We start from the raw sequence: 27,180 nt of genomic DNA, 5'->3' as shown, positions 1-27,180 counted from the left end.
GATGGTATTTGTGATGAGCAGGTCATGCTCCACACATTTGCTGAAGAGGAGAACATCATTGGGGTTTACCTTTCCCACCCCTTCTTTGCCTATTGTGCAGCTCCAGAGTTGGGAGTCCCGTCCGACTCTGAATTGAAATCTCCCAGGAGGACGTCTGTCTGCCTGTCTGAGGTGAGGACTGCATCAAAAGCGCTATAGAACTGCTTATTGTCTTCCTTATCATCGAGTGTTGGGGCGTATGCACTGATGACTGTGGCATATTGGTTGTTGCTGAGCTTGAGCCGAAGAGTCACGAGGTGCTCGTTGGTCCCCACAGGAACCTCCAAAAGCTGACTGGCGATCTTATTTTTCATGGCAAAGCCAATCCCATGAATGCGTCTCTCCTCAGGTGGCTTTCCTTTCCAAAAGAAGGTGCAGCCACCTCTCTCCTCTTTTAATTGTCCCTCATCGGCGTGGTGGGTCTCACTAAGAGCTGCAATGTCAATGTTGAGTCTTGCCAGTTCTCTGGCAATTATGGCAGTTCTTCTTTCTGGGCATTCACTGTGCTGAGAGTCCATAGGGTGCGGACATTCCAGGTGGCGAAATTCATTGTCTTACAGCTCTTGTTTCGGCCGCGGAGTTGAGTGATCCCACTGGATATGACCATCCAGTAGGAAGAGTGTGAGACAGCCTACGTTTGGGACACCTTTTCTAGCCCCCTCCTGATTTGGGGTGAGCAGAGGGGATCCTGAAAAGACCTGCTCAGTCATAGCCGCCGAAATGTACTTCTGTCTCATCCAAGCACAAGACGACCATCACACGGCTTCCACCTGCGTGCAGAGTTGTAAGTAAAGACTCCGAGAGATCACTGCTCCTGTCTTCCCTGCCACTTGTCTGTCGCCGCAGGGCTTTGCGTGGGTGTGAACCCTTTGGCAGAGGCCTGCATGTGAAAGCTTTTAACGTGGGGAAACCAGTGCGCAGGCGGTGACCACACGAGACTCGGCAGGAGGAAAACCCTGACCCAGTGGCAAGGAGATCCAAGACAACCAGGGGCCTCCCTCCTGCTGCAGCCCTCATCCGCCTTCACAGCTGCCGAGTATTAAAAGGGAATAAATCTGCAATAAGATATTACAATAAAATACTGTTTACTAAACTGTAAGTGATTGGACACCCATCTAACACTTTGCTAGCAAATCACCTTCTTGGTTTATCGCTTTGCATAAATGTTTAACAAAGCAACGTCGTTTATGTTCAACTTCTAACAGGCTGCAAATATATCCTTCACTCAAGCCAGACTTTAAAAGGGTTCAAGGCAGAATGGGTTAGGGGAGGAAGAATGTGGCGTTTGTTACCCCAAACGGCTGAAGATACCTTATTGGAACATTAGCTCCAATAGTACATTCTGTTACACTGAAACAGACATTATCAAGGTTTACTGTAAAGTATTCTATAGGGATCCCTGATCCTGTGCCACGTGGGAAGTGATTTATAGCTCAGTGAAGAACCTTCCAAGCTAAGTCATTAGGTACTTGGTGAGAGGTTTTGTGGACAGGGCTGGCAGGTTTCTATAATGTACCTTCCTGTATCCATCAGAGCTCCCTTCTCTCAGTAAAGAGCAGCAGCCGTTTGCACCAGGATTCAGAAGAAGTCTCATCTTTACCTGCTGTGGTTCTTTTTTTTGCATTTAATTCTGTCTTGTTTTAAGAGAGTCTCTCTAGTATTTTTTAGTGATGTGATTATTGTGGGCTTTAATACTAGTCTTATTTGGGTGTAGCTCACACAATCGTTTAGGCTGTACTTACAATCACCCCGTTGGATGATTCAAGGGGAGCCACTCACATGGCCTTCCAGCACCAGTGTATCCAGGACCAACATCAATGCAAGGGTCGCAACTGAGAAAGCACAGAGGTTTGACCTTTAGTCCATAAATTGACACACCTGGCTCAGACATTGGAGGGTAAGAGCAAGGGGTTCTAGAGACTGAATAGAGGCCTAATGTCTCTAAAATGACTTCAGATTACAGCTGGGCAGCATTTCTCAATATTGGGAAATAAGTAACTTGTTTTCTAACCAGCTCCTACTTTGGACAGTTACACTGTGGGTGGCATAGAAGAGGAAAAGCGAGTTCCTCCTTTTCCCCAAGGACAGCCACAATGCCAAAGACATGCAATCATTTCCAGAACTGATGGGCCAAGAAAAAACAAAATTCTTTGACTATTACATGCTGAAGGTATGGAGTCTATAACCACAAGCAACTTTCCTTCAGAGAAGGGAGCAACCTAGACAAAGGAGTGAGCGTGTCGTCTACCATCTCCGTTTTGGCGACCTGTTTCCATTAATCACAGCATTTCCCATTATGCAACACTATTTTGTAGCCAGGAAGATGAACATCTTCCCCGCTAAGGATTTTGCCTGTTGGATCTATAAGCCAGGACTATATCATAAGATAGTTATTCTCTAGAGCCTGAAGCAAAACAGATGGCTTAGAGAACAGAAGTTCTTAACTCACTTTTAAAACACGTGTTTCCTAAATAGTAGAAACGGATTATAAGAACAGCCATACTGGGTCAGACCAAAGGTCCATCTAGCCCAGTATCCTGTCTTCTGACAGTGGCCAATGCCAGGTGCCCCAGAAGGAATGAACAGAACAGGTAATCATCAAGTGATCCATCCCCTGTTGCCTATTCCCAACTTCTGGCAAAGAAAGGCTAGGGACACCATCCCTGCCTATCCTGGCTAATACCCATGGATGGACCATGAACTTATCTAGATCTTTTTTGAACCCTCTTATAGTCTTGGCCTTCACAACATCCCCTGGCAAGGAGTTCCACAGGTTGACTGTGCGTTGTGTGGAAAAAATACTTCCTTCTGTTTCTTTTAAACCTGCTGCCTATTAACTTCATTTGGTGACCCCTAGTTCTTGTGTTATGAGAAGGAGTAAATAACACTTCCTTATTTACTTTCAATTATTCTTGATTCTGGCCGCTAAAAGATGAGCATACTGTTAAGGGCATCAACAGAAAGGCCTAGCTAATTTGTTCCCAGCTCCTTACTCAGCTGGCTCTGCTGTTGCTCAATGTGATGGTGAAAACTTTTGTTAAAATTTATAATCTTAAAAAAAAAACACCAAACAAAAAAACACTTTACAGACACAGTGAATACTTTTCTTTCCAGTAGCAACTGTGGGGTTTACCTGGTCAGAATGTGTTCAGTGTATGAAAATAAAAATCTCCCCTCCCCTTAATATCATACAATACAAAGTGGTCTAGTAATGCATTGGTTATGACTTGTAATGTGAAAGAGAGATTTGTGGAAAATACTTGAGCATTTCATCCTTGGATGACAGGACATGAAAAACAAGCGTAATGTGGCACCTGTAGCCCTTCATTACTCCGCTCCTCCTGGCAACTTTATCAAGTACCTCTACCTTAGCAGTTGATATACTATGTAGAAAAATCCAGGACGTGAAGAGTAAGAATGTTTTTAAAAATGACTATGGTATTTTAGTGAGATGGCAGCATTATCCCATGAGGCATTTACCGCAACACTTAAGTGACCTGCAAAATCAGCTATGTAGGAGCTGGATGGTCTTTAAGAGGTCAAACAAAACTGTATTGGAAATTTCAGGGGGTATTTTTAAAGGAAGTCAGTTAAAAAAGGAATCCTCCCTACTGGAGATGCTCCTTAGTGCTGGCTTCACTGTATTACCTAGCACAAGAGAAACCGCCGAGTCAAACAAATTTTCCCGTTGATTACACTGTAAGGGGAAAAAACTGACATGCTACGGCAGGAAAATATGCATTACAAAGTGGCTATCTTGGTCTACAACACACACACTTCCCATCGAAAATTAAAGGCACAGTATGATAGAGCCCAAAATCTCTTTAGGAAAATGTGACAAAGCATTTTAAAAGGCCATTTTTATTTTCAAGATTTACTTATTGGCAGCTTTTTTCATGTTAATACAAAAGGCCAGTCAACATCTTCAGCAAATAATACATGATATCGAGCTGATTAATGCTAAGTTACAATGTATCACAGCCACAAAGTTACCAAGAGTTTTAGCCTCATTCAGGTCAATAAAACGGATACCAAACATTTAAGAATGATTTGCTATGTATGCGTCCAACCTCTTTTCCAATTTTGCTTTAACATCAATGTGTAAAGTCCAATGTATTATTAGAACATGGCACTAGAGGTGTAATATAACAAATACCATAGTGCTTCCACATTAGAGGTTTTATATAAAGAACTTGCCTAGGCAAATAATTATACATACATTGGAATCGGAGACTTAAGAGTACAAAGTAACAAGAAAATTAAATGAATCTATGGTCATGGATCCAAAAGCTACTATAATACAGAGTCGATGCCAAACTGGTACCATGAATTGCTTCTCCAAGGTACAGTTTCATAAGATGATCACTGGATGAGTAAGACACAAAATGATTAACACCACCACTTGCTGCCATTTTCACTTAAGCTTAAAAAAAACATACAAAATTGTATGCTTGCTTCTCAAGCAAGATCTGTAACTACAAGCTTTCATTACTCAAACACACTGGACTGCCATCTAAACTGTGCTCTGCCTTTGAACCCTTATACATGATCAGTGCACACACAATATTTTGGTCAGATCTGATCTGTTTACAACTCCATCAGTCAGTATTCTCAAAACTAGTTCATTACATTAGGAAATTACTGTTTACGGAGCTTTTTTGACTCAAGAAAAAAAAAGTCTTTTCACCCCCACAATTGACATCAAAGAAGCACAGTCCTTACCCACTATGTTCAGGCTGAGAAAAAGAGGTAATGATATTTTATGGACAGTGCTTATTAGCATACTTTCACTACTTACTCTAAGTTACACATTCAGAGGACAGTCATGTAATAAAACTAGGTTTGGTCTATGAAATAATTCAGCTGAAGTACTAGCACCAAACGGAGTGACTAAGCCAGTATCCATATCTTTTTCCAAATTGTTGTTTGTTTGGAAATGTTGATATATATGTTTTTAATTCCAAGTTCATGAAAGTGCCTGCGGATGAAAGATATAACACTAATTCAAAACATACAATTGAGTCCTGCATCAGGATGCTGTGGGCATATACACATCCTAAGCATTCATTTGGCTGGCAGCCTGGAAGAATGCCAGTACTGTATAGTCCAAGACTTAAAGTTCATCTTTTTTTAAAAAGACCAAACGCGTGCTGCAAAAGAGATCCTGCATTCTTCCGTATCATCCAGGGAGGCTGTTCTAATCTCCAACAGAAAGTGACGTAGCAGCCCATGCTCTGGATTTGAATGAGCGCCTTGTGCAAACTATTTTTCCTAACCCACTCCAGAGACTGCAAAAAAGATTAAACCATATTATATTCTGCTATGTTGACTTGCAGGTGGAGCGGCCAGCCTGCCATGCTTTAAGATCAGGAACCTGACTTAGGTGTGAGTCAGATGGGTCAAAGTGGCAGGAATTGCCTTCACTGAGATAAATCTCAGCAAAAAACCTCTTGGCCCTTTTGGGGTGGATCTTGGGCCAGCCCTTAATTGAAATTGCAGCAAGTCAAATAGCTGATACTTTTCCCCTCTCCTGGTAACGGGGATGCCACATTGTTCACAAGCGTATTCTGTCTTGCCTCACTGATCAGCCGGCAAGCTAAGTCCAGAAAGAGTTTTTCAACGTTATCCGATTCTTTAGCAGAAGTTTCCAGATAGTACATGTTTTGGGCCTCTGAAAATTCTTCAGCTCTTTGTTTGGAGACTTCTCTTTTCTCAGCTAAATCAATCTTATTACCTGTATCAATACAATATTTTAAGAAAGGGAATTAATTTGACTTGTAAGACAAAACCAACAGATATTGATCTGGAAGAAAGGAACCATTTGTCACCATGTGTCTCGTGTTAGATTCTTTATTTTAAACGAACTATTCATCTTTTAAAGCTACAAAAATAAATGCTCACTCTCCTGTCCCCCAAAAAAGTGGATTCTCTGATAGACAACCAAGCCTTTTTAATATTAGCTCGTTTCATGGAATTTTCCCCAGGAACACGCAAGCGGTTTAGCATTAATTTAGTGCTAATGCACCTGTTTAATATCAATTGGCATTAAAGGATTTCCCTTTTAATGTCTATTGAACAATCACTGGTTCTTGCTCCAAGGAGCACTTAAAATGTCAATTATTGCATGTGGGGGCGCCAAATGCAGTATTTTTTTCATATAATTATGAGCTTTAAAAAGAGACCTGCTCTCCAGTTTTAATTACATATTTTTGTTCATTAAATGGTTACTGAACATGGGGAATGAATGGGTGCTGGAAAGCTGTTAGAACTAGGTGAGGTGAGGAACCCTTCCCCTCAGGGAGATTTCATTTTTAGCTTATGGCGGAACAGATCAACATTCGTGTAGGGAATAAACCAACTAATGATTAATCTGATATTACCTGCAGTTGGTTTGGGAAGAGGTGGGAGTTGAGGAAAGGATCCCTTTCCACTGCCATCATTTCCATCCAACAACCTCTCCTTTACAATGTAATGGTTCATGGACATACTTTATATGAAGTTACATTTATAGAGAGTTAATAAGTGATTACTAGAATATATAAGCATCTTACCAAGTTATAAGCACAGCAGTAGAAGGTGCTACAGAGGGTCATAAGCAACCTACTGGATTCTAGCAATTTATTAGCACATTATTGTTTATTAACCTTTTATAAACTATTTATACAATATACTGTACCTTTAATCTACAGTGTGAATGGTTTCTTGTCACGGAACCTCCATGTATTTTAGATTGCATTGTTAGTGTGCATTAGGGCACCTGGAGTCTGGGATAAGGGTCTTTTTAATTATTTTTAAATCCAAATAAAGACTAAATACACAAGATTATTCTGTAGAATTGTACTATTTACTCTTTAAATGTTAAGCTATTTAAAAGAGGAGAGGTCTTGCTGTTGAATAACCAGTCAACCCACCAGCTGACTAACCCTTTCCCCAAATTATTTGTCCATCATTCTTCGACTATGCTGAGACCTGGTCCCTGGACCAAGTCCCTGAAAAGTGGTGTTTTGACTACCGGATTTGGAAAACAAAGTGCAGCATTGCAAAAATGTTAATGGGCCTCATCACTGTGTATACCTTGGTGCACATTTGTGGTAGCAAACTGGTGTCTGATGGCTGGATTTGCTTCATCTCAAGCAAAGGCACGTTATTCGTGGCATTTTGTTCATTTATATATTTTTTAATTCTCTGAAAATCCATGTGAAATTCTGATTTAGTACCAGTGAAAGGTGTAGCCTCATGGCCCTGGAGACAGAAGCCTTCTGTTTATTCAGAGGACAAGGATGGTACAGACAGCGGCACATGCTCTTCTCCACTACCGGCACTGTGCCTCAGTAATGAGGGAGAGGAGGAAGACACTCCAGGCTCCATATGCCCACTGAGTCTTTGACCTCTCTGCTGAGAATACCAATTGGAATGGTAGTTTTTGTGATGCCGATGCCTGTCACTGCAACAGGACTGGGGCCTTCAAAGCATAACAACTTTCAGCCACTACCAACTTGATCTAGATATGAACTGGGAACCTAGAGGTGTAAAGCTCCATTTACTCTTTGTAAACTGCAGCTGCACAGTCAAAGCCATGGGGCTAAATAACCAAACACAGTGCAAGGGAAAGTGAAACAATCGTTAAATGGTTCCTGGTTTGTTTGGGCTTTCGACCTAAATACACCCCTCCCTCCATGCTGAACAACCTTATATGGCTTAAGATGGCCAACACTTTGAGAAGCAGCAGTTGCTATTCTGAGTTATGTTATTAGTGCATTGGAGGAGTCATTCAGATACAGAAGTTGTCCTGGCAATTTCACTCAGGTGAATGGCTTTACAGTAAGATGCTATAGAGAGATAGGTACAGAACCTACTGGCATCAAGGGGTGTCCAGTCCAGCATATTTGGAGGAGATCCTGGCACTAGGAGATAAAATAAATGCAGTAATTTTCACTAATACCTCTATCTGCCAATGACCCCAGTGAAACTCCAGATGGACATGGCTGATTATTCTCTCCTGGCGAAATGAGCACTTAGAAAAGCACAGTCCTCACTTACCCACTAGCACAGTTATGACCTTATTGCTGGCATACTGTTCTATTTCTCTCAGCCATTCGGGAAGGCATCGGAAGGATTCTTCACAGGTTATGTCATAGGTCAATATTAATGCATTAGCGCTGCGATAATAACTCTGCGTAATGGACCGGAATCTCTCCTGCCCTGCCGTGTCCCAGATCTGCAGCTTTTGGCACAACAGGAAGGGGAGAAAGGGGAGGAGAAAATATATATTTTTTAAAAAACCATTAAACCATCCTTTACTTAGCAACTGGGCAGCACCTAAATGCTTTCAGGGGAAACCCACTGATGGGAAATCAGGTCACTTCCAATCCCTTTGGCTCCCTCTTCCACCCCACCCCCCATTTTTGTTTCTGTTCCTGCATCTAAAGATTTAAATTCAAGGCACTAAGTCAGCTGGCATTCCAGCTGATTTCCCTTGGAAGCAGCAGGTCTGGAAGCTTTCATGTGACTGTGAGCATTTCAGTAAGCAGTGGAAGTAGTAAGCCATGCTGGCTTGGAATTCTAATGCTGGCATTACAGGGAGAAAACAAATGCCCCCTGCATTGAGGACAATGACAACAGCTGAAAAACAAAGACAAAACATCTCCCCCAGCTGCAAACGAAGTTATCCCATTTCAAATGAAGAGTGTGAGGGAGGAGGGGGTGAGGAGAGAAACCATAAGAAAGAATAAACAGTGTGGGTTTGTGTATGAACTTTCAGCCAAGCATCTCAAGGTTTGTGCTCTGCATAGCCTTGCCCAGGTCACTTCACTGCTGTCTGTCCCCAGTCGGGAACTGTAAGGAAGGGTATATAACCACTTACCTACATCAAAGGGGTTGTTAAAGCTCTTTGACATCTTGAAAGGCAACACAGAGTAGAAGCACAAAGTACTATCATTTACACCATCATCTCAAGGGTAGGGGAGGAGAAAGGGCTTTTAAAATAACATTGGCCCTGATCCTGTAGGGAGCTCTGTGTCTGACCATGGGTCTGCCTACACGGAGATCACTGCAGGATTGGGTCCCTAAAGTCATGTTCGCTGGTCAATGGCATTTCAGATTAGTTGCAAGATAACACGTGACCTCAATCCACACTAAAACAGAGAAGTGCTTAATTGGAACATGACCAAAAAGGACCCACACTGCAGCCCATGTTTACACTGGGAAAACTAACCAACAATTTCAAAATGGTTCTAACGTGGTTCAGCTAATCTGGTATTAAACTGGAGAAAAGGTATGTAAACATGGCTCAGGTGACAGAACCATTTTCAGAGAGGTTTAGTAAATCTGCTGAAACGCCAGTCTAATCAAAATGGTACCAATCACTATAGCCTACAGCTGAACCAGTGTTCAAACCAGTCTGAAGTTTGGGTTAAGTTACCTCTCCACTCTATGCAAAGCTTTTAAGATTCTGAATTCTTAAGTGAATCTCTGTAGCAAGATGCCAAGAGCTCAAAAAAAACCAACACCAAGTACATGTGGAACGGTAGATGCAGCCAGAACTACAAGGAATTTCCTACGGCTTAGCAGAAATTTAGGAAGGTTTTGTTAGCAAAGCTACGTTGTTACTGAAAGAAGAGAAGTTGTAGGCCCTGTAGAAATCATGATTATAGTATATTCTACTGAGAAAAGACCTAAAAAACTGGAAGTCCTGACTGCTCTACACAAACAAGGATGATCTCCTGCCACTTTTCATAAAAGTAATGCCAGAATGCTAATGGCCATATTTCCTTTCCGCCACTGGTGTGCAGGGTGCCGTGCATTGGTTGCTTGCCACCACTAGCACACAGTGGGCTGTTTTCTGCTGCATATATTGAGATTACAAAATATCCTTTGGATGGATTTGGCCATCAACATCTGCCTTTGCAGCACATTTGCATACGCCTGCAATACATTTCTTGACTAAATTCTAGTAAGTAAATCTAGAGATATCAGTTGACCTTAAAATTTCTCCAAATCATTGGTCTCATGCCTAAACACAACTGCCTCATGAAACAAAACCGTATAATTTTTATCAGTTGTTAAATTGATGAACTTTTGGTGATCTAGAATAAAAGCCAATTTTGATTAAATGTGGTCAATGATTAATAATGAAGGAATGTCTTAAATTTCAATATTTTAACTCAATGGGGCACTTCTCTATTTCAGACTTTGATTTTTGAAGTGCCTATCACCATATCTGAACATCTGAATGGTTGCAATCTGATCAGAAAGACCAACATTTTGGCGACCTTTGGTGGAAAAGTTAAAAGTCAATGGGAATTTTTCCCGTACTCAGCAGACCATGACAGAGTGAACAAAACTTAAAAGATTCTAGCTCAAGGGGAACATGGAAGTTAAATTGTGTCAATCACAGCATTACAGGTAATCTATATTATATTAGCTTCTGAGAGATGAGAGCCCCACTTAGCCCATTATCTGATTCCAGGCCTTAGGGTCTGACTTTGAAAAGCCGCCTTTGATTTTGTGGAGAGAAAATTAATTGTGGTACCAATTCCCAGCACTCAGGCATCACACTGCCTGGTCTGTTGGCACATGGTGTTTAGATGGCTAAGTATTCAGATCGGCAGTAAAGTGGGATGCAAAATTGTAAGCACAATTCTTTGCGGGTGCAAGTCAGGTGTCAGGTTGGATCTGCTTTAAAAATCAGGGTCTTTGTAATTTGTTTTTGTTTCTGTGGGTTTGATGTTTCAGTTACTTTAATAATGGTTTACTGATGTGGATACACTTTGTATTTCTGCAGGATATTCTAGGATGATCTCTCTGAACTGAAAATGGCTTTTTGATGAGGATGTTCTATCACACAACATGATGAACTTTGAAATTGGAAGAAACTGCTTTGGGGAACAACAGGACAGAAGCTCCTGTGATTGGATTTAGCTGTCATTCAACCCACTTGCTGGATATTTAAGTTAGAAGAAAAGCCCTAGAATTTGTGTTCGGGGATAAAAATCTGCTTTCAGCCAAAATGTGTGTGTCTGTTTTTATCACTGTTCAGCTTATCTCTGCCAAAGTAAGTGAATTTACCATCTATATTTTTCCATTTTATGGTCTTCCTAGGGAAGTCAAAGGATGTTGCCTGACTTACAAATGAGAACACAAAGTTATCTGGATGTTATTTCTTGGGGAAACATCCTACAGGCTCCAGGCACCAACTCTGTGGGTGCTCTGGGGCTGGAGCACCTATAGGAAAAAAATAGTGGGTGCTCAGCACCCACCAGTAGCCCCGTGGATCAGCTCCTCCCTCCCCCCAAACCCTCCCAACTGCTGCCAGGCCTCACCGATCAGCTCCTCCTCCTCCTCCCTCCCAGCACCTCCTGCCCGCTGCGATCAGCTGTTCAGCAGCAAGCAGGAGGTGCTTGGGGGGGGGGGGGGAGCAGTGTTAGGAAAAGGCGGGGGAGGGGACAGAAGGAGTGGGAAGGGGCAGAGGCAGGAAGAGGCAGGGCGGGGATGACAGCTTGGGGGAAGGGGTGGAGCAGGAGTCGAGCACCCCCTGGAACTGGGGAAGTCAGTGCCTCTGCTACAGGCCTCAATCTCCAAACACTCACATACATCTCTAACTTCATACATAGGAATAATTCCGTTGAGTTCAATGAGAACACCCCTGTGTGTAAAGTTAAGCACATCCTTAAATGATTGCAGGATTGGGGTTATGTCTGATTACCCCTTTAGCTGCTATCCACTTAGCTTGAATTTATTTTAGTAACTTTTTAGGTATTAATCAGAGCTACATAGAGTAGGTGTGGCTTGAGTGTTTTTTTATTTTGATTTTGTCAGAAAAGATCAGGAAGACCAAAAAACTAGCCTTGGATCACACAGAGCATTTCCTACGCTGTATCACATAAAAGAATATGAAGCGATTCAGAACGTCCTTGTCTTGATTTTCACACTGAGGTCTCTCCCTGAGCTTTCTTTGCTATTCTTCAAAACTGAGATGCTTTGTAAAGAAGTCTCACATTAGCAAGTCTGTCTGCACAGATTTTGGAATGCAGTCCTAAAAGCTCTAAAGACATTTTCCCAAGCAGTCTTGAATACCAAGAACTGCTCTATAGATAGTGCTGCTCTCTCATCTTAGCTCTTAACAGTGGTGCAGGAGATGGGTGGAGTCACAACATGGGAGCTTTGCAATGAGCTTATAGGCAGAGAAGTCCCTAGTTTGAGTGACGTCATTTTTATATCTCTACTTTGAGGGCCTGAGTCACACCTGCTTTTCTTGCTAATATGCAAGTATTTACTCCCGTTAGCACTGTTGAGCAAATACAGCTGTGGGAGAGTAAGGTGGATTCTATTCTGCTTCACACATCAAGAAAAATCAATTAAGTTCCGATTGCAGAATCTCTTACTACCCATGCTGATGCAAGAGGCAGAAAGAACCCAGCTTGACTTTCAGACCCCAAGTAGTGATTGACAGTTAAATCTGCAGGGCCAGTTTTCCCTTTCACTTACACAAGTTTCACACTGGTTTAGCCCCACTGACTGACTTAAACATAGTTGTTCTGGATTTACACCAGTGTGAGAGAAAAATCTGGCTCAGCATCTTGGGATCAGGACCATATAGAGAATGAACATGAGAATTCTTCACTCCTAAATGTCACCTGTCCATAGCACTGCTAAACATAATACAACCCTATCTAATTGTAGGCTGCTTGAAATAAAGGTTGACTGTGTATGAGAGAGAGAGATCTAGCTAGCTATCTAATCACACACAGACACACACATATTAATTCAAATGTTTCAGGCAACCCTATCCGGATAGACTGGGCTCTGTCTGCTTTGTACAGATTCTTGGCCTATAAGTCTTCTCCACTGTACAATGGTGGCATACTACTACTTAGGGCTGGTCTACATTAAGGATTTTTGCACCAGTGTGCCAAACTGGTATAAAGCAAGGATTGTGTCAGCGTCACTTAACCCAGGGTGCAAAAATCCCTAATGCAGGCAAGACCTTAGTACATAATGCTTTCTCTCCTGCTGCTCCCTCCCTAGCTTCAAAGCACTGTGCACAACATTGAGTTAATCCTGGTGGTAACACAGTTGTTATGGCAAGTAAGTATTATCTCCATTTACAGATAGAAAAATGGAGACAAAAAGGATAGTCACTTGATCAAGGCCACAAAATGGGGGCATCGCCAGAGACAGCATTAGCACTCTGGTGATTACTGGTTCTCAAGCCTGTACTCAGATCATATTTTGCTACCATCAGCTGCTTAGTATTTACTAAAGAACTTCCACAAGATACAGGTTTGCACCAGCACCTCACTGACAACCTTCAGGCTGACTTTCCAGTATAAAAAGAAGTTGGAAGAGAGAAACAGGAAACTCCCAAATTTGAGAAGAATGGGCCCAAGATTTTCAAAAACTGTTGCCTAAAACTAGGCTCCTACATCAGGGGTGGGCAAACTACGGCCCGCGGGTCAGATCCGGCCCCTTAGGGCTTTGGATCCGGCCCACAGGATTTCCCCCTGGGATGCTGTGGGCTCCATGCCGCTCTCAGAAGCGGCCAGCACCACGTCCCTGCGGCCCCCGGGCGGGGGGGCAGAGGGCTCCGTGCATGGCCCTTGCCTCCAGGCACCATCTCCCGCAGCTCCCATTGGCCAGGAACGGGGAACCGCAGCCAGTGGGAGCTTCAGGAGAGGTACCTGGAGGCACGGCAAGGACAGAACACGCGGAGCCCTCCGCACCCCCTCCCCCCGGGCCACAGCGCTTCCTGGAGCAGCGCGGGGCTGGGGACAGGGCAGGCATGCAGGGAGCCTGCCCTGGCCCTGGTGCGCGCCGCTGCCACCCTGGAGCCACTTTAGGAGCCCGAACGCCGGAGCCCGAACCCCTCCTGCACCCTCCTTCCCATATGTTATCTTGCCATAAAGGTTATGTCCCTTCTAATGCAGCCAAGGTCAGGGAGTGCTGGGCTTATTGACACAGAAGTACAAGCTACATGAGTAAGAGCTGCCTGGTGCCCCTTCCCCAAGTATATCAATTGATTTTTCTGATCGACACGCCTGTGGATTTCCATTTTTTCCTTCACCTTATATGAGCAAAGAGTCTATCAGCCCCACTCATGACTTCCATCTCTCTCTAAGAGGATGAATGTACATTTATACAGCACCCCTATAAAGAACCCAAATCACAAATTATACACATAGACCACCACTGGCCTGCAGCCACCCATAGTTTGAGGGTAGGAATGAACACACCTCTGCATGACAGGCAGGTAGGAGGTGTGTGGGAAAATGCCCTTCTTTCTAAAAAGTGCCATGAGAACTGTAATCCCTCTACAGAGCAGAAGGGACATCAAGGCAAAAACTTTTCAAACTAAGGAAGGAAGGATGGTCTTGTGTTGATGCACTGCATCAGACTTCAGAGATCCGGGCTCAAATCCCAGCTCTGCCACAGACTGACTGTGTGACCTTGGGAAAAGTCATTTAGTCTTTTTGCGATTCCTTTTCCAGTTTATAAAATTGAGATGAAGGGTGAAAGAAAGGAAGTAGTATTTTCTGTAGAGATTGTAAGCTCCTACGGCAGAGACTTGTACAAGCCCTAGTACAATGGAGCTGGGGACTCCAGACACTCCTTTAATTAAAAAAAGTCGATTAGGTGCCTAAATCTCTATTTAAGCAAACTATAGCCTGATTTTCTCAGACAAGCTGAGGACCCCATGGGAGCTGCAGGTTCTCAGAATATCGGATAAAAATCAGGCCACTTTTCATCATCTAAATAGACTTAGGTACCTGACTTCAGGCACCCACATTTGAAAACGTTGCCTTGTGTGTTTAATCCAGACAGCCAGTAATTTGCATCACCTTGGCTCTCTCATCTGAGTACCCACTGGAATACCAGAAGGGAGAGAAGAGAAATCAACTATTTTTTCATTTCTGTCTGTGAGCTTGTACTAATGTAGCAGGGAATTGAACTCTAGGAAAACTTCAGGGGTCACCTGAAACCTTCACAACATTGGAGGCATGGATCATCATGCTTCCCACCTACCTTGTCACACTAGTCACCCAGTTTCTCCCAGGCTGGCCAACTCAACCAAAATTGGAGGCATTTCTAGGGCCCTTCAGTCCTGCAGAACTCCACAAGCCTGCAGGTCCACACCTGTCAACCTCAGGAACTCTGCAGGGGCAGCACTGCAATGACTACAGCTGGCGGGGGACAGCATACCACATCTGAATTAACAGGAGTTCAGTAAATGGAGGTTGAACTGAAATAGTTCTTTGCACATCCATAAACCCTAATACTCAAGCGCTGTGCAAATATGGATTGAGTTTTGCATCACCCTTCTTCACTATTATTATCCTCACAGATGAACAGAGGCACAGCACTGAAATGATATGCCCAAGGTCTCAACAAGTCAGAGCCAGGAATAGGACTCAAGGGTCCAGACTTTTCCAGGCAATAAGGCTACAAACACCCTCTCTCTCCTATATGTCGTCACATCTTCAAACACCCGACAATTGCTTCCACCACAGATTACGAAGAGAGAAATGAATGCTGCATGGTTCACCTAAATCCAGACAGTAACACAACCAGTGGCGGATTTAGAGTTAGCGGGGCCCTGTGCGCAGCTTCATTTTTGGGGGGCCCCCCCTTCAGGACCCAGCCAAGAAAAAGAACATTCTCTCTTATCTCCCACCCCTTTTTCATTCTTTTTTTCCCTCCTCCTCCTCCTCCTATAAGTAATAGGAAGTAAATGAAAATAAAGTGAGGTACTTTGATTGGGGCAGGGGGTTAGGGTGCAGGAAGGGGTGCGGCAGTCAGGCTCTGGGAGGAGGTGAGGAGTGCAGGCTCTGAGCTGGGGCAGGGGGTTGGGGTGTGAGAGGGGGTGAGGGGTGCAGGGCCTGGCCTGGGGCAGGAGGTCTGGGTGTGGGCTCTGGGCTGGGGCAGGGCGTTGGGGTGCAGGGAGGGTAGAGGGGCCATGCTTACTTCAGGCAGTGCAGTTCCCAAAGCAACCGGCATATGCACCCCTCTGGCAGCGGCTCCTAGGCAGGGAGGGCCAGGGGTCTCTGCGCACCACTGCCCACAGGCGCTGCCCTCACAGCTCCCATTGGCTGCAGTTCCCGGACAATGGGAGCTGTGGAGTCGGGGCTCGGGGCGGGAGCAGCGTACGGAGACACACACCCCACAGGCCACGGGGACATGCCGCTGCTTCCTCTGTGCCGTGCCGCTCCCGGGAGGGAGGCAGAGAGGGCAGGAAGCCACCTTAGCCCTACTGCTGGCACATCTCTGTGTGCCCCTTAGGGGGACGGGGGCAGCAGGTCTCCGTGCGCTGCTTGGAGTGGGAGCAGTGGTGCGCTGCTTGGGGTGGGAGCAGTGCACGGAGCCGCCTCCCCACCACCAGGGGCGCACAGAGATGTGCCAGCAGCTGGACGCTTCCGAGAGCGGTGTGGGGCCACCATCCATGGCATGCAGGCAGCCTGCCTGCCTGAGCCCTGCTGCGCCACTGGGGCCAGGACTCGGGGACAGGTTGTCAGATGATATTTGTCCTGCATTTTGGGGGCCCGCCTGTCTGTCGTTGGGGGCCCTGTGCCACAGCACGGTTTGTTTCATGGTAAATGCTGAACACAACGAAGCAAGTTGGTAGTTTCCTACCTTCACTTTTTCACCTTTTATCTCCACAGTCTTAATCATAAAGTCAACTCCGATAGTGGCTCCTTGACCTGGTGGGAAAAGCCCCTACAAAGAAAGCAGTTTGGTTAAAGCAGATTCTGCAATAAGATAAGAAAGAAGATGTCACCTGCTGATGAATCCCCACCAGGTTTTTGTCCCATCCTTCTTCCTCTTTAATTCTATTCCCCTCTCCCCCAAACAGTTCTTTTCCACCAGAGAGAAGTATCAATAGATGGGGAAACAATTCAGAGTGATTTGATCACAGTCCATAAGTACCTATGGGGGATAAATATTTAATAATGGACACTTCAGTCTAGCAGAGAAAGGACTAACACAATCCAACGGCTGGAAGTTGAAGCTAGACAAATTCAAACTGAAAATATTGTGCAACTTTTTAAACAATGAGGGTAATTACCACTGGAACAATATAATCAAGGGTTGTTGTGGATTCTCCATCATTGGCAGTTTTAAAATCACGACTGGATGGGTTTTTTTAAAGATACGCTGAAGGAATTATTTTGGGGAAGCTCTATGGCCCATGCTATACAGGAGGTCAGACTGGCCTGAGAATCTATGATCTAGGAATTCAGAGAGACCTCTGTACCATAGGAGATGCAATCAGTTGTTCTGCCACCCTAGCTAATGGAGGGCTGGACTCTCCCCCCACTCCATACACAAATCTCCAATTGATTGCACTGGGAATCCAATGCATGGAGTGGCAGCAAAATCAACTCTTACGTTACCTGGGACAAAAGAATAACTGATCATGTCTCTTGCTGTACAAAGGTCTCTCCAGTTGTTTTCCATAGAGTAAGGAATGTGACAACTTGACTTGCGAGGCAGGGAGGGGGAGGGCAAAACAGAGGAAAAGGGGAACGAGAAAGAGGAGGAAGAAAAGAAAAAAGAACTATAGATGTTTACACCCTTCTCTGAAGCATCTAGTATTGACTGACGTCAGAGACAGGGCACTGGATTAGATTGGCCATTTAGCTGATTCACCATGTCAATTTCTCAGTTCCTAGGAATGAGTGGTGGCAAAAGAGAACATTTTGTTATCACAGCTTTCCATTTCCCCAACACTATCTTGCAACTCTGTGAAAGCCACTTTCCAAGCGATACTCTCACATTCTTGTACAAAGGTTTGTGTGAGTGAACGAACAGTCAGCTGCTGTCTTCACAGTAGCAACGTCAAGAGGCTTCAACTTATGTTTCGTGGTACTATTATATAAATAATAAATAAAATAATAGCAGCTTTTCAATTATTGGTTTCTAGGCCTGTAGATCTACACAAAGCCACATTGATTTCTAGCCATATCTGCCTCTGCTACCACCAGCAGCAAACCAAAGTTTGGAAAGCAGCAAAATTGGCCGCAGATTTTACAGTTTAGCCCCTTGGGTTTAGCTTTAGTGCTGTCAGCTATTTGCTTGCAGCTGGAGAGGGAGGAAGAGAGCGAGTTTAAGATTTCCAGGGACTTATTTTTAAAACCAATCACAGGGAAAAAGTGCTGAGACTTCAAAGTGAAACTAGCCCAGAAACCATAACTTGTGTTACATACAGTATCATGCAAACTTCCCCTTTACCTCGGTTACAGAAATCCTGCCCCTCCTTTTCCCCAGAAAAGGAAATCAGCCTGAACACTTGTGATTTTTTTAAGTTTCTGCAAGGCAAGCAGGGAGTTGCACAACCCCCATTTCTATTTTAAGGATTTAGCTGTATGGGTCACAGAAGACAACAAAAGCAGGGGGTTGAGAGGTTTGCTGAGCAACATATGGTCTCATCTCCCCTCCCCCCCTTTTTAAGTCATCATTAAATGGCCTTTACAACGCTTGCAAAGCCTAATTTTTAAAGGGAGTGTGATGGAAGGTGCTGCACTGACAACCCCAGACACTGAATTTCTCTATCCAGACAGCAGTTTCAAGCAGCTTTGAAAGCTTCCCAGCCCTCTGCAAGGTTCAGGGTAGAAGAGCAACGGGATGCAGCACGAGGGTACTTCAGTCTCTGTGACCCATTCGGGCCTGATCCAGAGCCCATCAAAATCATGCCCATCTCCTTGTTTTTCTCTCAGCTAGATCTGCCAACCAGGGGGGTAGTTTTGTAGGACGTAACCCCTGGCAGGTACACTTACAGCACCAGGACTTGTGCTGGGGATGTTGGTATCACAACAAAGTGCCTTAGCTGATCTGCGTTGCGGGCGTGCACCTCAGTTCATAGCCACAGATTCCAAGTTATTTTAGAGACAGCTACTCGTTCAAATGGATTTACGCACACAAACCAAAAACTGCCCCAATACGCATAGAAGCATTTTCCCCATTAAGAGAAGAAACATCCTACCTGAGTGAAGCGTCGGACTAAGCAGGTTTTCCCCACGCCAGCGTTGCCAATTAAAACAATTTTGAACAGAAAATCATAATCTTCCATACTCATTTACACAGCTGCAAGGGAAAGAGAAATATAAATAAGCCAAAGGGGAAGCATCAGTTGAGGTTCATCCAGCTGGTAAGAGTGCTAGCTCTGCACTGTCACTTTACTCTCAGGAGCCGGCATGTGATATTCCTGCAGGGCACCACTAACAAATCAATGCGGTTTTCAGATTCCCTTGCAACAGTAAGCGCCTTTGCAATCAGTTTACTTACTGGTGAACTTTACTCCTCCAAATACTCAGGACAAAGGTCGTTACAGAGTTTGCACCACTGATAAGATAAGGGAATTGCACTTATAACGGGGAGAGGGCTCCTACCTTCCTGACACGGAGGCATTTCGCGTGCCCACAAACCTGACCACAAGCCGGCAGAGCCAATTCAACCTTTGCCATCCTGTCTGGCAAAAACAAAATCTGTTGTAAAAAGATGACGGAGTGTGGACTTTAACTCCATTCAATGGGGTCCTCAGTGTTCCGGCTGCCAACTGTACTGAATTACAGATGGGTTACGAGCCTGCCTTGCTCAGTTTCCGTAAGGAACCCTGCACGCGCTACTACGTAAGCCTTGGAGAGACAGGTCCTAAGTTTCATTAAACATTTTGCTCCCAATGCATCTGGTTTGGACTAAGCCACTAGTTTTCGCTTTCTAAAGAGAACACGTTAGTGTTCGTATTCTGATAACTGGGCCCCATTGTGCTAGGCACTGTGCAGACCAATGGCACAGGAGACATCCCGGCCCCAGGGAGTGCACAGTCTGCATCTGGCAGGATGTAACAAGTGGATGAAATGGAAAAAAATTGGGGGAATGCGGTGGGGGGGGGGGGAGGAGAAGGGGTTAGTAAATAGGAAAATGAGCTAACAATAAAATGAACAGAGTTTGGCATAAAGCCAAAATCGTAGCTCACCACCTGCCTAAGTAATGCCAGGAGGTAGCAACTCGGTGGCACTATGGCTGAGGAAAGATTTTAAAAGAGGGTTTTAAAAACAGGATAAGGTGGAAGGCTTATTATTTTTGTCAGGGAGTTTCCCCAAGCACAGGGGACAGCATGGGAATCAACAGAGAAGCTGACAATCAAGCCTGCCCTCATTGGCATGGGGAAGGCAAGGCTGACAGCCTAATAAGCTAGTAGAGCAGAGACAGCATTGGCTAAATGGGGAAAGGCCTTATAAGCGTACTTAAACTGTATTTGGTGGGGTAGGAGGAGGAACCAGCGGAGGGATGCAAAGAGGAGGGTGATGTGGTCAGAGTAATGAGACAGGAAGATGATCCTTGCACCTACTTTTTCAGTAGACAATAAGGTTGGCATCAAGGCCAGCAGAGGAGGAGATTACAGCAGTCAAGGCATGAGATGAAGGTTTGAACAAGAATCTTGGGAATCTGGACAGGTGGAAGAGCTTGACTGTTAGAAACATTATGCAGGTAGAAATAGCAAAGCTTGGATATGGCCTGGATGGGTGGCCCCAGGGGAGGGGCGGAGTCAAAAAACAAATGCAGTATGAGCAACACAAGCCTCTCCCCCTCAGCCTGCCACTATGCCTCCACCCCACCGGGAGGGAACAGTCCTGAGATTATCATTTGTGTTGCAGCAGCACCTGGGATTCCCCCAACCACTGCTCAGGGGCCCACTGTGCAAGGTGTTGAACAAACAGAACAAAAAAGACGTCCCAGCCTCAAAGACTTTACAACCCAAATAGAAGACAAGAGATAACAGGCAGATACAACAGACAAGGGCAGAACAAGTTAACAATGAGACAGCACTGGTCTGCATGATAGGCACTGGTCACAGCACAAGGGCTGCCCAACCACTGTGGAGTTTTTGATAGGCATGATGGCAAAGGAGGTGAGAGGCCGGCTCAGCTGCTGCATCTAGTTAATCCTTGGCCTTTCCACCAAGCCTACAAACCAACAGGCGTCAACAGTTAGCGACCAATGGGATGGTGATTTGCGTGACATACACAAGTGGTCAAGATGAACTGGATTGATTCATTTCATAGACAACTCATTTTGCCAGGGCCAAACAGCATCAGTTGCCAATAACTCACTAATAGATCTGCTGTGACTATGCTCAGGTCTGGTGGATGGTCCCTTGAGTCTACCCCGCACAAGGGCCAAGAAGAGTGTAACAAGCTCCATGATGTCCTTCCAGCCCCATCTTCAGAGTGAGAACTTGGAACAGCAGAGAATCTTGTCCCTTTAAGCCTTTTTTTTTTTTTATGTTAAAGTTTTGTGGAACTATGCAAATGTTACACACCTGGTAACACACAACAGTGTGGCGGTCTACACTGCCCCCTCATCACACAAACAGGGGGTAGAGGGCGGAAGCGCACCGCCTACAAATCCACTCCCAGGCTTTAGAACCTGACCCGGTCATCTGGAAAGTCCAAAACACAAGTGATGGCCCCTAGGATCAGGGCAGTGCATCCTACCGGCCGGAGTTCAATAGAGCCAACCTTGGAATTCAGGGCAGCATGGCCTAGCGGCCAGAGTTCAAGGGGGGGGGGGGGACATCAAGGGGTGTGGCAGCCCCGGTAGGGGGGCCCAGGCCCACCAGACTCCACCAGGCCCTGACCCAGGGCCCTAACAGTGGCGGAGCAATTTGCCACTGACTCAGCGGGTGGGGGGGGGGGTCCCACCGAAACACGCTGAGGTTTCCCGGGTGGGAGGTACTACTCCGTCACCCTCCCTGGGTCACTTCCTACCAGTATCCGCGTTGAGATCTCCCACGAGGCTTCGGATGCTCCGTGGTCTGTTGTGCCGGCCGCCTCCTGTGGCTCCTCCGGTCGCAAGGGTCCAAGCAGGCCCAGGGAGGCTCTGGTTCCCAGAGCAGTCAGGGGCTGTGGCTGGTCCTCTGCAGGAGCTTCCTAGACAAGTCCTTCCCCTGCAGCCTCCAGCCCAGAATGAGCTGGGCTCCCTCCCTTTATACTGCTAGAGCATTTGGAGCATACCCAGTCCCGTCTGGGAGGCAGGACTTCTACTGTCAATAATATGGGCTTAACCCTGTCTGGGCTAGTGCGGGTAAGCAGACCCTGTGACACACCCTCCTCTTTAAGAAGAGCCTCCGAGGGTGGTCTGTCTCCTCTTCCTCCCCTCCCTGTCTAGAAAAAAAATCCGCATTAACATGGGTCTTACCCGGATGATGAAACACAGAAATCGTAGGGTTGGAGTGAGAGGTACCAGCGCATAATCCGGGGGTTCGTGTCCTTCATGCTGTGTATCCACCTGAGGGAGGCATGGTCTGTGATTAATTTAAAGGTGTTCCCCAGCAGGTAACAGTGTAAGGCATCAATAGCCCATTTCACGGCCAGGGCCTTTTTTTCTGTTGTTGAGTAGTGTTGTTCCCGAGGAAATAATTTGCAACTCAGGTACAGTACTGGAGATTCTTCCCCCTCCAACTCTTGGGAGAGTACAGCCCCTAAGCCCACCTCTGAGGTGTCTGTTTGGAGTATGAACTCCTTTGCAAAGTCGGGGTGTCGCAGGACAGGTTCCTGTGTCAGTCACTCTTTCAGAGTCTTGAAGGCCTCATCGCACTGGTCAGACCATCGCACCTGTCATGACTGAGAGTCCGAAATGGGGGCAGCTACGGTCGCAAAGTCTGGTACGAAACAGCAATAGTACCCGGCCAGTCCCAAAAATTGGCGTACGTTTTTTCGTCTTGGGCATGGGTGTATCCATAAGGGCTTGTACCTTATTAATTAGGGGGTGCAATTTCCCACCCCCTACTACGTACCCGAGGTATGTTACCTCTTCCTGCCCGAGATGGCACTTCACCAGGTTGGCCAGCTTCTCTAAGAGCCTGGAACACCCCACCAAGGTGTTGTAGGTTGTCCTCCCAGTTACTACTGTAGACTACACTGATCGTGAGGCAGCAAGATCTTATTCATCAGCTGCTGAAGAGTAGCTGCAGCCCCATGTAGCCTGAATGTGGAAGAGTTAACAGGCTGAATGGTGTCAGAAAAGCCGTTTTCCCCCCCCCCCCCAAGAGTTTGGTGTTAGGGGGATGTGCCAGTACCCTTTGTTTAAATCTAGGGTTGACAAATACTTCACTCCCCCGAGTTGTTCTAGGATTTCTTCTATATGGGGCATTGGGTACGCATCAAACCAGGAGATAGCATTGACCTTCCGGAAATCGATACAGAATCGAGTGGGTCCCATCTGGTTTTGTGACCAGAACGATTGGGCTTCGCCATTCACTCTTCAAATCCCTGACCACCCCCATCTCAAGCATTGTATCCAGTTCCTGTCGTACTGCAGCCCACATCTTCCAGGGCAGCGGTCTGTGGTCGTCCCTCACTGTCTGACCGGGTGTTGTCGCAATGTGATGGCTCATAAGGTTAGTTCATCCCAGGCGGGTTGATAGAACGTCAGGGAAATCCCTTATGAGCTGCTGTATTTGCTCCTGCTGTGCAGGGGCAAGACCTTCCTTGAGCGTAGCCGGCCTTGGATCCGGGGGTTCCCCCATTAGGAGTCCAAGTTCTGGGCCTGGGGCAATGAACAAGGCCTCTCTGGCCCTCAAAAGATTCACGCAGTACGTACAGGTCTCCCTCTGTTGTCCTGGCAGCCAGACTTCATAATCTACTGGTCCAACCCGCTTGGTTCCTCTGTTATAGAGCCATTTTTGTGTCTTTGGGGCCCACATCGGGTTCTCTTGGGTGAAAGCACCTAGGGCCCGGAGCCACTCTCGGAGGCGTAGCACATACTGGGTAGTCCTGAGTACCCATGTCTCTTGTGCCTCCCAGTCTTCCCTCAGGAGGTCAAGGATCTCTCTGGGTTGCCTGCCATACAAGAGTTAAAGCGAACAGCAGGGCTGGCAATAGTTCATTCCAATGACTGGGGATCTCCTCCACTAATTTCCGCAACGTGGACTTCAGGGTACCACTAAAGCGCTCTGCTAGACCGTCTGTTTGTATGTGGTAGACTGACATCTGGAGTGTCCATATATTCAAGAGGTGGCACAGCTCTACTATCAATTTAGAGGATACGTTAGTGCCCTGGTCAATCAGGATCTTCAGGGGTATCCCGACCCTAGCAAAGACCTTCATGAGTTCGGTGGCAAACACAGGCGCCGTGGCTGGTCGAAGGGGGACAGCTTCGGATTAACGTGTCGCATAGTCCACGATCACTAGAATAAATTGATTCCCTGTCTTACTTCTTTCCGGAGGGCCAACCAGGTCCATCCTGATGCGTTCAAAGGGTATGACGACCACTGGCAGGGGGCATCGGGGTGCCCGGGGTACACCTGGGCCAGTCTGCTGGCATTCCGGGCAAGATGCGCAATAGTTTCGGACCTCTTGGTGAATGCTGGGGCAAAAAAAACGGCGGGCCACCCTCTGGAGAGTCTTTTCCCACCCCAGGTGTTCTGCCCAGGGGTTTGCATGGGCTAACTGTAGGAGGCTTCGTCACAACCTCCAGGGGACCAACAGCTGATGGAGCGGCTCGGGTGTTTGCAGTTTCTGTACCACCCGATATAGGCAATCCCGCCAGATCTCAAATCGGGGCCCCGTGGAAGACTCGAAGGTCCGTTCCCCCCCGAGCCTGGGGTGGTGGCCTGCTCCCAGGCCCTACTGAGGGTCAGGTCCTCTCTCTGCTACTGTACGAAATCTCTCTCTCATTCGAGCTCTACCTGTGCATCTTCCACAGATGGGTACATCACGGTGCGGGGGTTGATGGGCGCCTTCTTAGCTGCAGATGTTCCCTCCCCGGGGTCTGCCTCCGTTGCGTGTCCCAGTAGCCCCTTCCCTGGAGACCTAGCCCCTTCTGCTCACGGGATGGGTGGTTCATACTTCCAGAGGATCTCCCTAAATTCCGGGCAAGATTGCCCCAGCACAATGGGGTAGGCCAATCTGGAGACCACGCCCACGTGGAGGACTTCCTCCCGGTGGCAAATATCAATCCTCACCCAGGCTGTGGGATAAGGATGGATATCCCCACGGACACAATGTAAGTGCATCTGTTCACCAGAGAGTTTAAGGTTGGGGACCAGCCCCTCCCGTATGAGGATCTGGCTATATCCCAAGTCTACAAGGACCTTTGTGGGGATCTCTTCGACCTGTACGGGGACCAAGAACTTTCCCAGGCCTCTTTTCCGAGCTCTTTGGCCGATGACTCAGACTTGCCCATAGTTGAAGTCCATGAACGGACATTCCCGTCAAAAATGCCCCTCTTGGCCACACTCCCAGCAGCGATCTCAGGCTTCCGTGAGCTCAGGGCTTTCTTTTGGTGGGCTTGGTCCCTTTTGTGGGTGCCGATCACTTCGAATCAGAGTTCAGGCGACCCGGTGTCTGGGTTTGGGGCTGGGGGGCTTAGTGAGTGTGGGGCAGGCGATGGACGGGGGTTCCCGGGCCTCACTCCCCGTGGAAATCCAAAAAGAACAGGAATACTTGTGGCACCTTAGAGACTAACAAATTTATTTGAGCATAAGCTTTCGTGGGCTTCCCTTGCCTGGCCCGTCCCTTCTGCTCACGTTTCCAGATCCCTGGGTTGGTGCCTCAGCCCCCTCGGAAGCCAGATAGTCCTCCATCAGGCTCACGGCTGCTGACAGGGTCACCGGGCAGTGGTGTTGCACCCATGCTCTTCCTCCTGCCAGGAGGATCTGGGTGAACTGATTTAGCACCACCATCTCTGCCTCCTGGGGCCCAGCCAAGCCTTCCAGGTCCAACCATCTCCAACAGAGGTCCCGTACCTGTTGGGCCATGGCCTGTGGTCGAGCCCCACCAAAGTCTCTCTGGATTCTGCTCCTGTGGGTGCGGTGGCTGGGGCTCCCGGCGGGCATAATAGAGTTACAGAGAGTCCTATGGCACCTTTAAGACTAACAGATGTATTGGAGCATACATCTGACGAAGTGGGTATTCACCCACGAAAGCTTATGCTCCAATACATCTGTTAGTCTATAAGGTGCCATAGGACTCTCTGTTGCTTTTTACAGATCCAGTTTAACACGGCTACCCCTCTGATACTTGACATAATAGAGTTGCCACCTGCTGGACCAGGCGTTCTTGTTGTACTTGTTGCTGTGCAGCCAACTCACGAAGGAGTTGCTGCTGTTGTTCCTGATGCTGGGTCATCTGCAGCTGCTGCTGCTGGCCATCTGCTACATCATCTGAGCCTGTTGCTGCCGCTGTTGGGCCGCCTGCTCTTGCTGACTCTCCAGCATCCACTTTAGAAGCTTCTCAGTATCCATCTTGGACGGCAGTAGGGCTCCCATCACCTGGATTCCTTCCCCTGGTCCTTTCAGCAGGTCCTGGTCAATGCCCACATTCTCCACCATGTCTGGTGGTCTACGCCCCCCTCCCGTCACACAAACAAAGGGTAGAGAGTGAAAGCGCACCACCTACGAGTCCACTCCCAGGCTTTCCAGATGATCGGGTCAGGGTCTGAAGTCCAAAACACAGGTGATGGGCCTAGGATCGGGGCAGCATGGGCTAGCAGCCGGAGTTCAATAGAACCACCCTTGGGTGCAGGGCAGCATGGCCTAGTGGTCAGAGTTCAATTGGGGGGGGGGGAAGATGCCCACCAAGGGGTGTGGCGGCCCCGGTAGGGGGTTCCGGGTCCACTTGACTCCACAGGGCCCAGACCCAGGGCCCTAACAGTGGCGTAGCAATTTGCCACTGACTAAGCAGGGGGAAAACACACTGAGGTTTCCCGGGTGGAAGGTACCACTCCGTCACCCTCCCTGGGTCACTTTCTACCAGTATCCACGTTGAGATCTCCCACGAGGCTTCGGATGCTCCGTGGTCTGTTGTGCCGGTCGCCTCCTGTGGCTCCTCCGGTCGCAAGGGTCCAAGCGGGCCCAGGGAGGCTCTGGTTCCCAGAGCAGTCAGGGGCTGTGGCTGGTCCTCGGCAGGAACTTCCCAGACATGTCCTTCCCCTGCAGCCTCCAGCCCAGAATGAGCTGGGCTCCCTCCCTTTATATCACTAGAGCATTTGGAGCATGCCCAGTCCCGCCTGGGAAGCGGGACTTCCACTGTCAAGAATATGGGCTTAACCCTGTCTGGGCTAGTGCAGGGTAAGCAGACCCCGTCACAAACAGCAACAATACCAAGAAAAACTGACATCCCTCTTAAAATTAAATGAGTGACA

General features: G+C 46.9%; 1 protein-coding gene across 2 annotated transcripts in view; it reads right to left on the bottom strand.

Annotated features, from left to right (window-relative positions):
• Nucleotides 1-3,882: 3,882 nt before the first annotated feature.
• RAB30 (RAB30, member RAS oncogene family) overlaps nucleotides 3,883-27,180 on the bottom strand; it is a 66,900-nt gene continuing 43,602 nt past the window's right edge. The window contains exons 2-5 of one of the 2 annotated variants that reach the window (XM_054015763.1): nucleotides 19,016-19,116; nucleotides 16,666-16,749; nucleotides 8,080-8,263; nucleotides 3,883-5,773 (exon numbers count right to left, since the gene is read on the bottom strand). In XM_054015763.1, the coding sequence (XP_053871738.1) occupies nucleotides 5,523-5,773; nucleotides 8,080-8,263; nucleotides 16,666-16,749; nucleotides 19,016-19,108 (612 nt within the window). In that variant the 5' untranslated portion in view covers nucleotides 19,109-19,116 and the 3' untranslated portion in view covers nucleotides 3,883-5,522. Of the gene's footprint in view, nucleotides 5,774-8,079; nucleotides 8,264-16,665; nucleotides 16,750-19,015; nucleotides 19,294-27,180 lie in introns of those variants that run through there. The other variant, XM_054015762.1, reaches the window with a different exon arrangement.

The sequence above is a fragment of the Malaclemys terrapin genome, chromosome 1 (assembly GCF_027887155.1).
Source record: "Malaclemys terrapin pileata isolate rMalTer1 chromosome 1, rMalTer1.hap1, whole genome shotgun sequence".
NCBI lineage: Eukaryota > Metazoa > Chordata > Testudines > Emydidae > Malaclemys > Malaclemys terrapin.
Note: the sequence above shows the minus strand (reverse complement) of the source record. Positions and strands in the feature narration are given on the sequence as shown.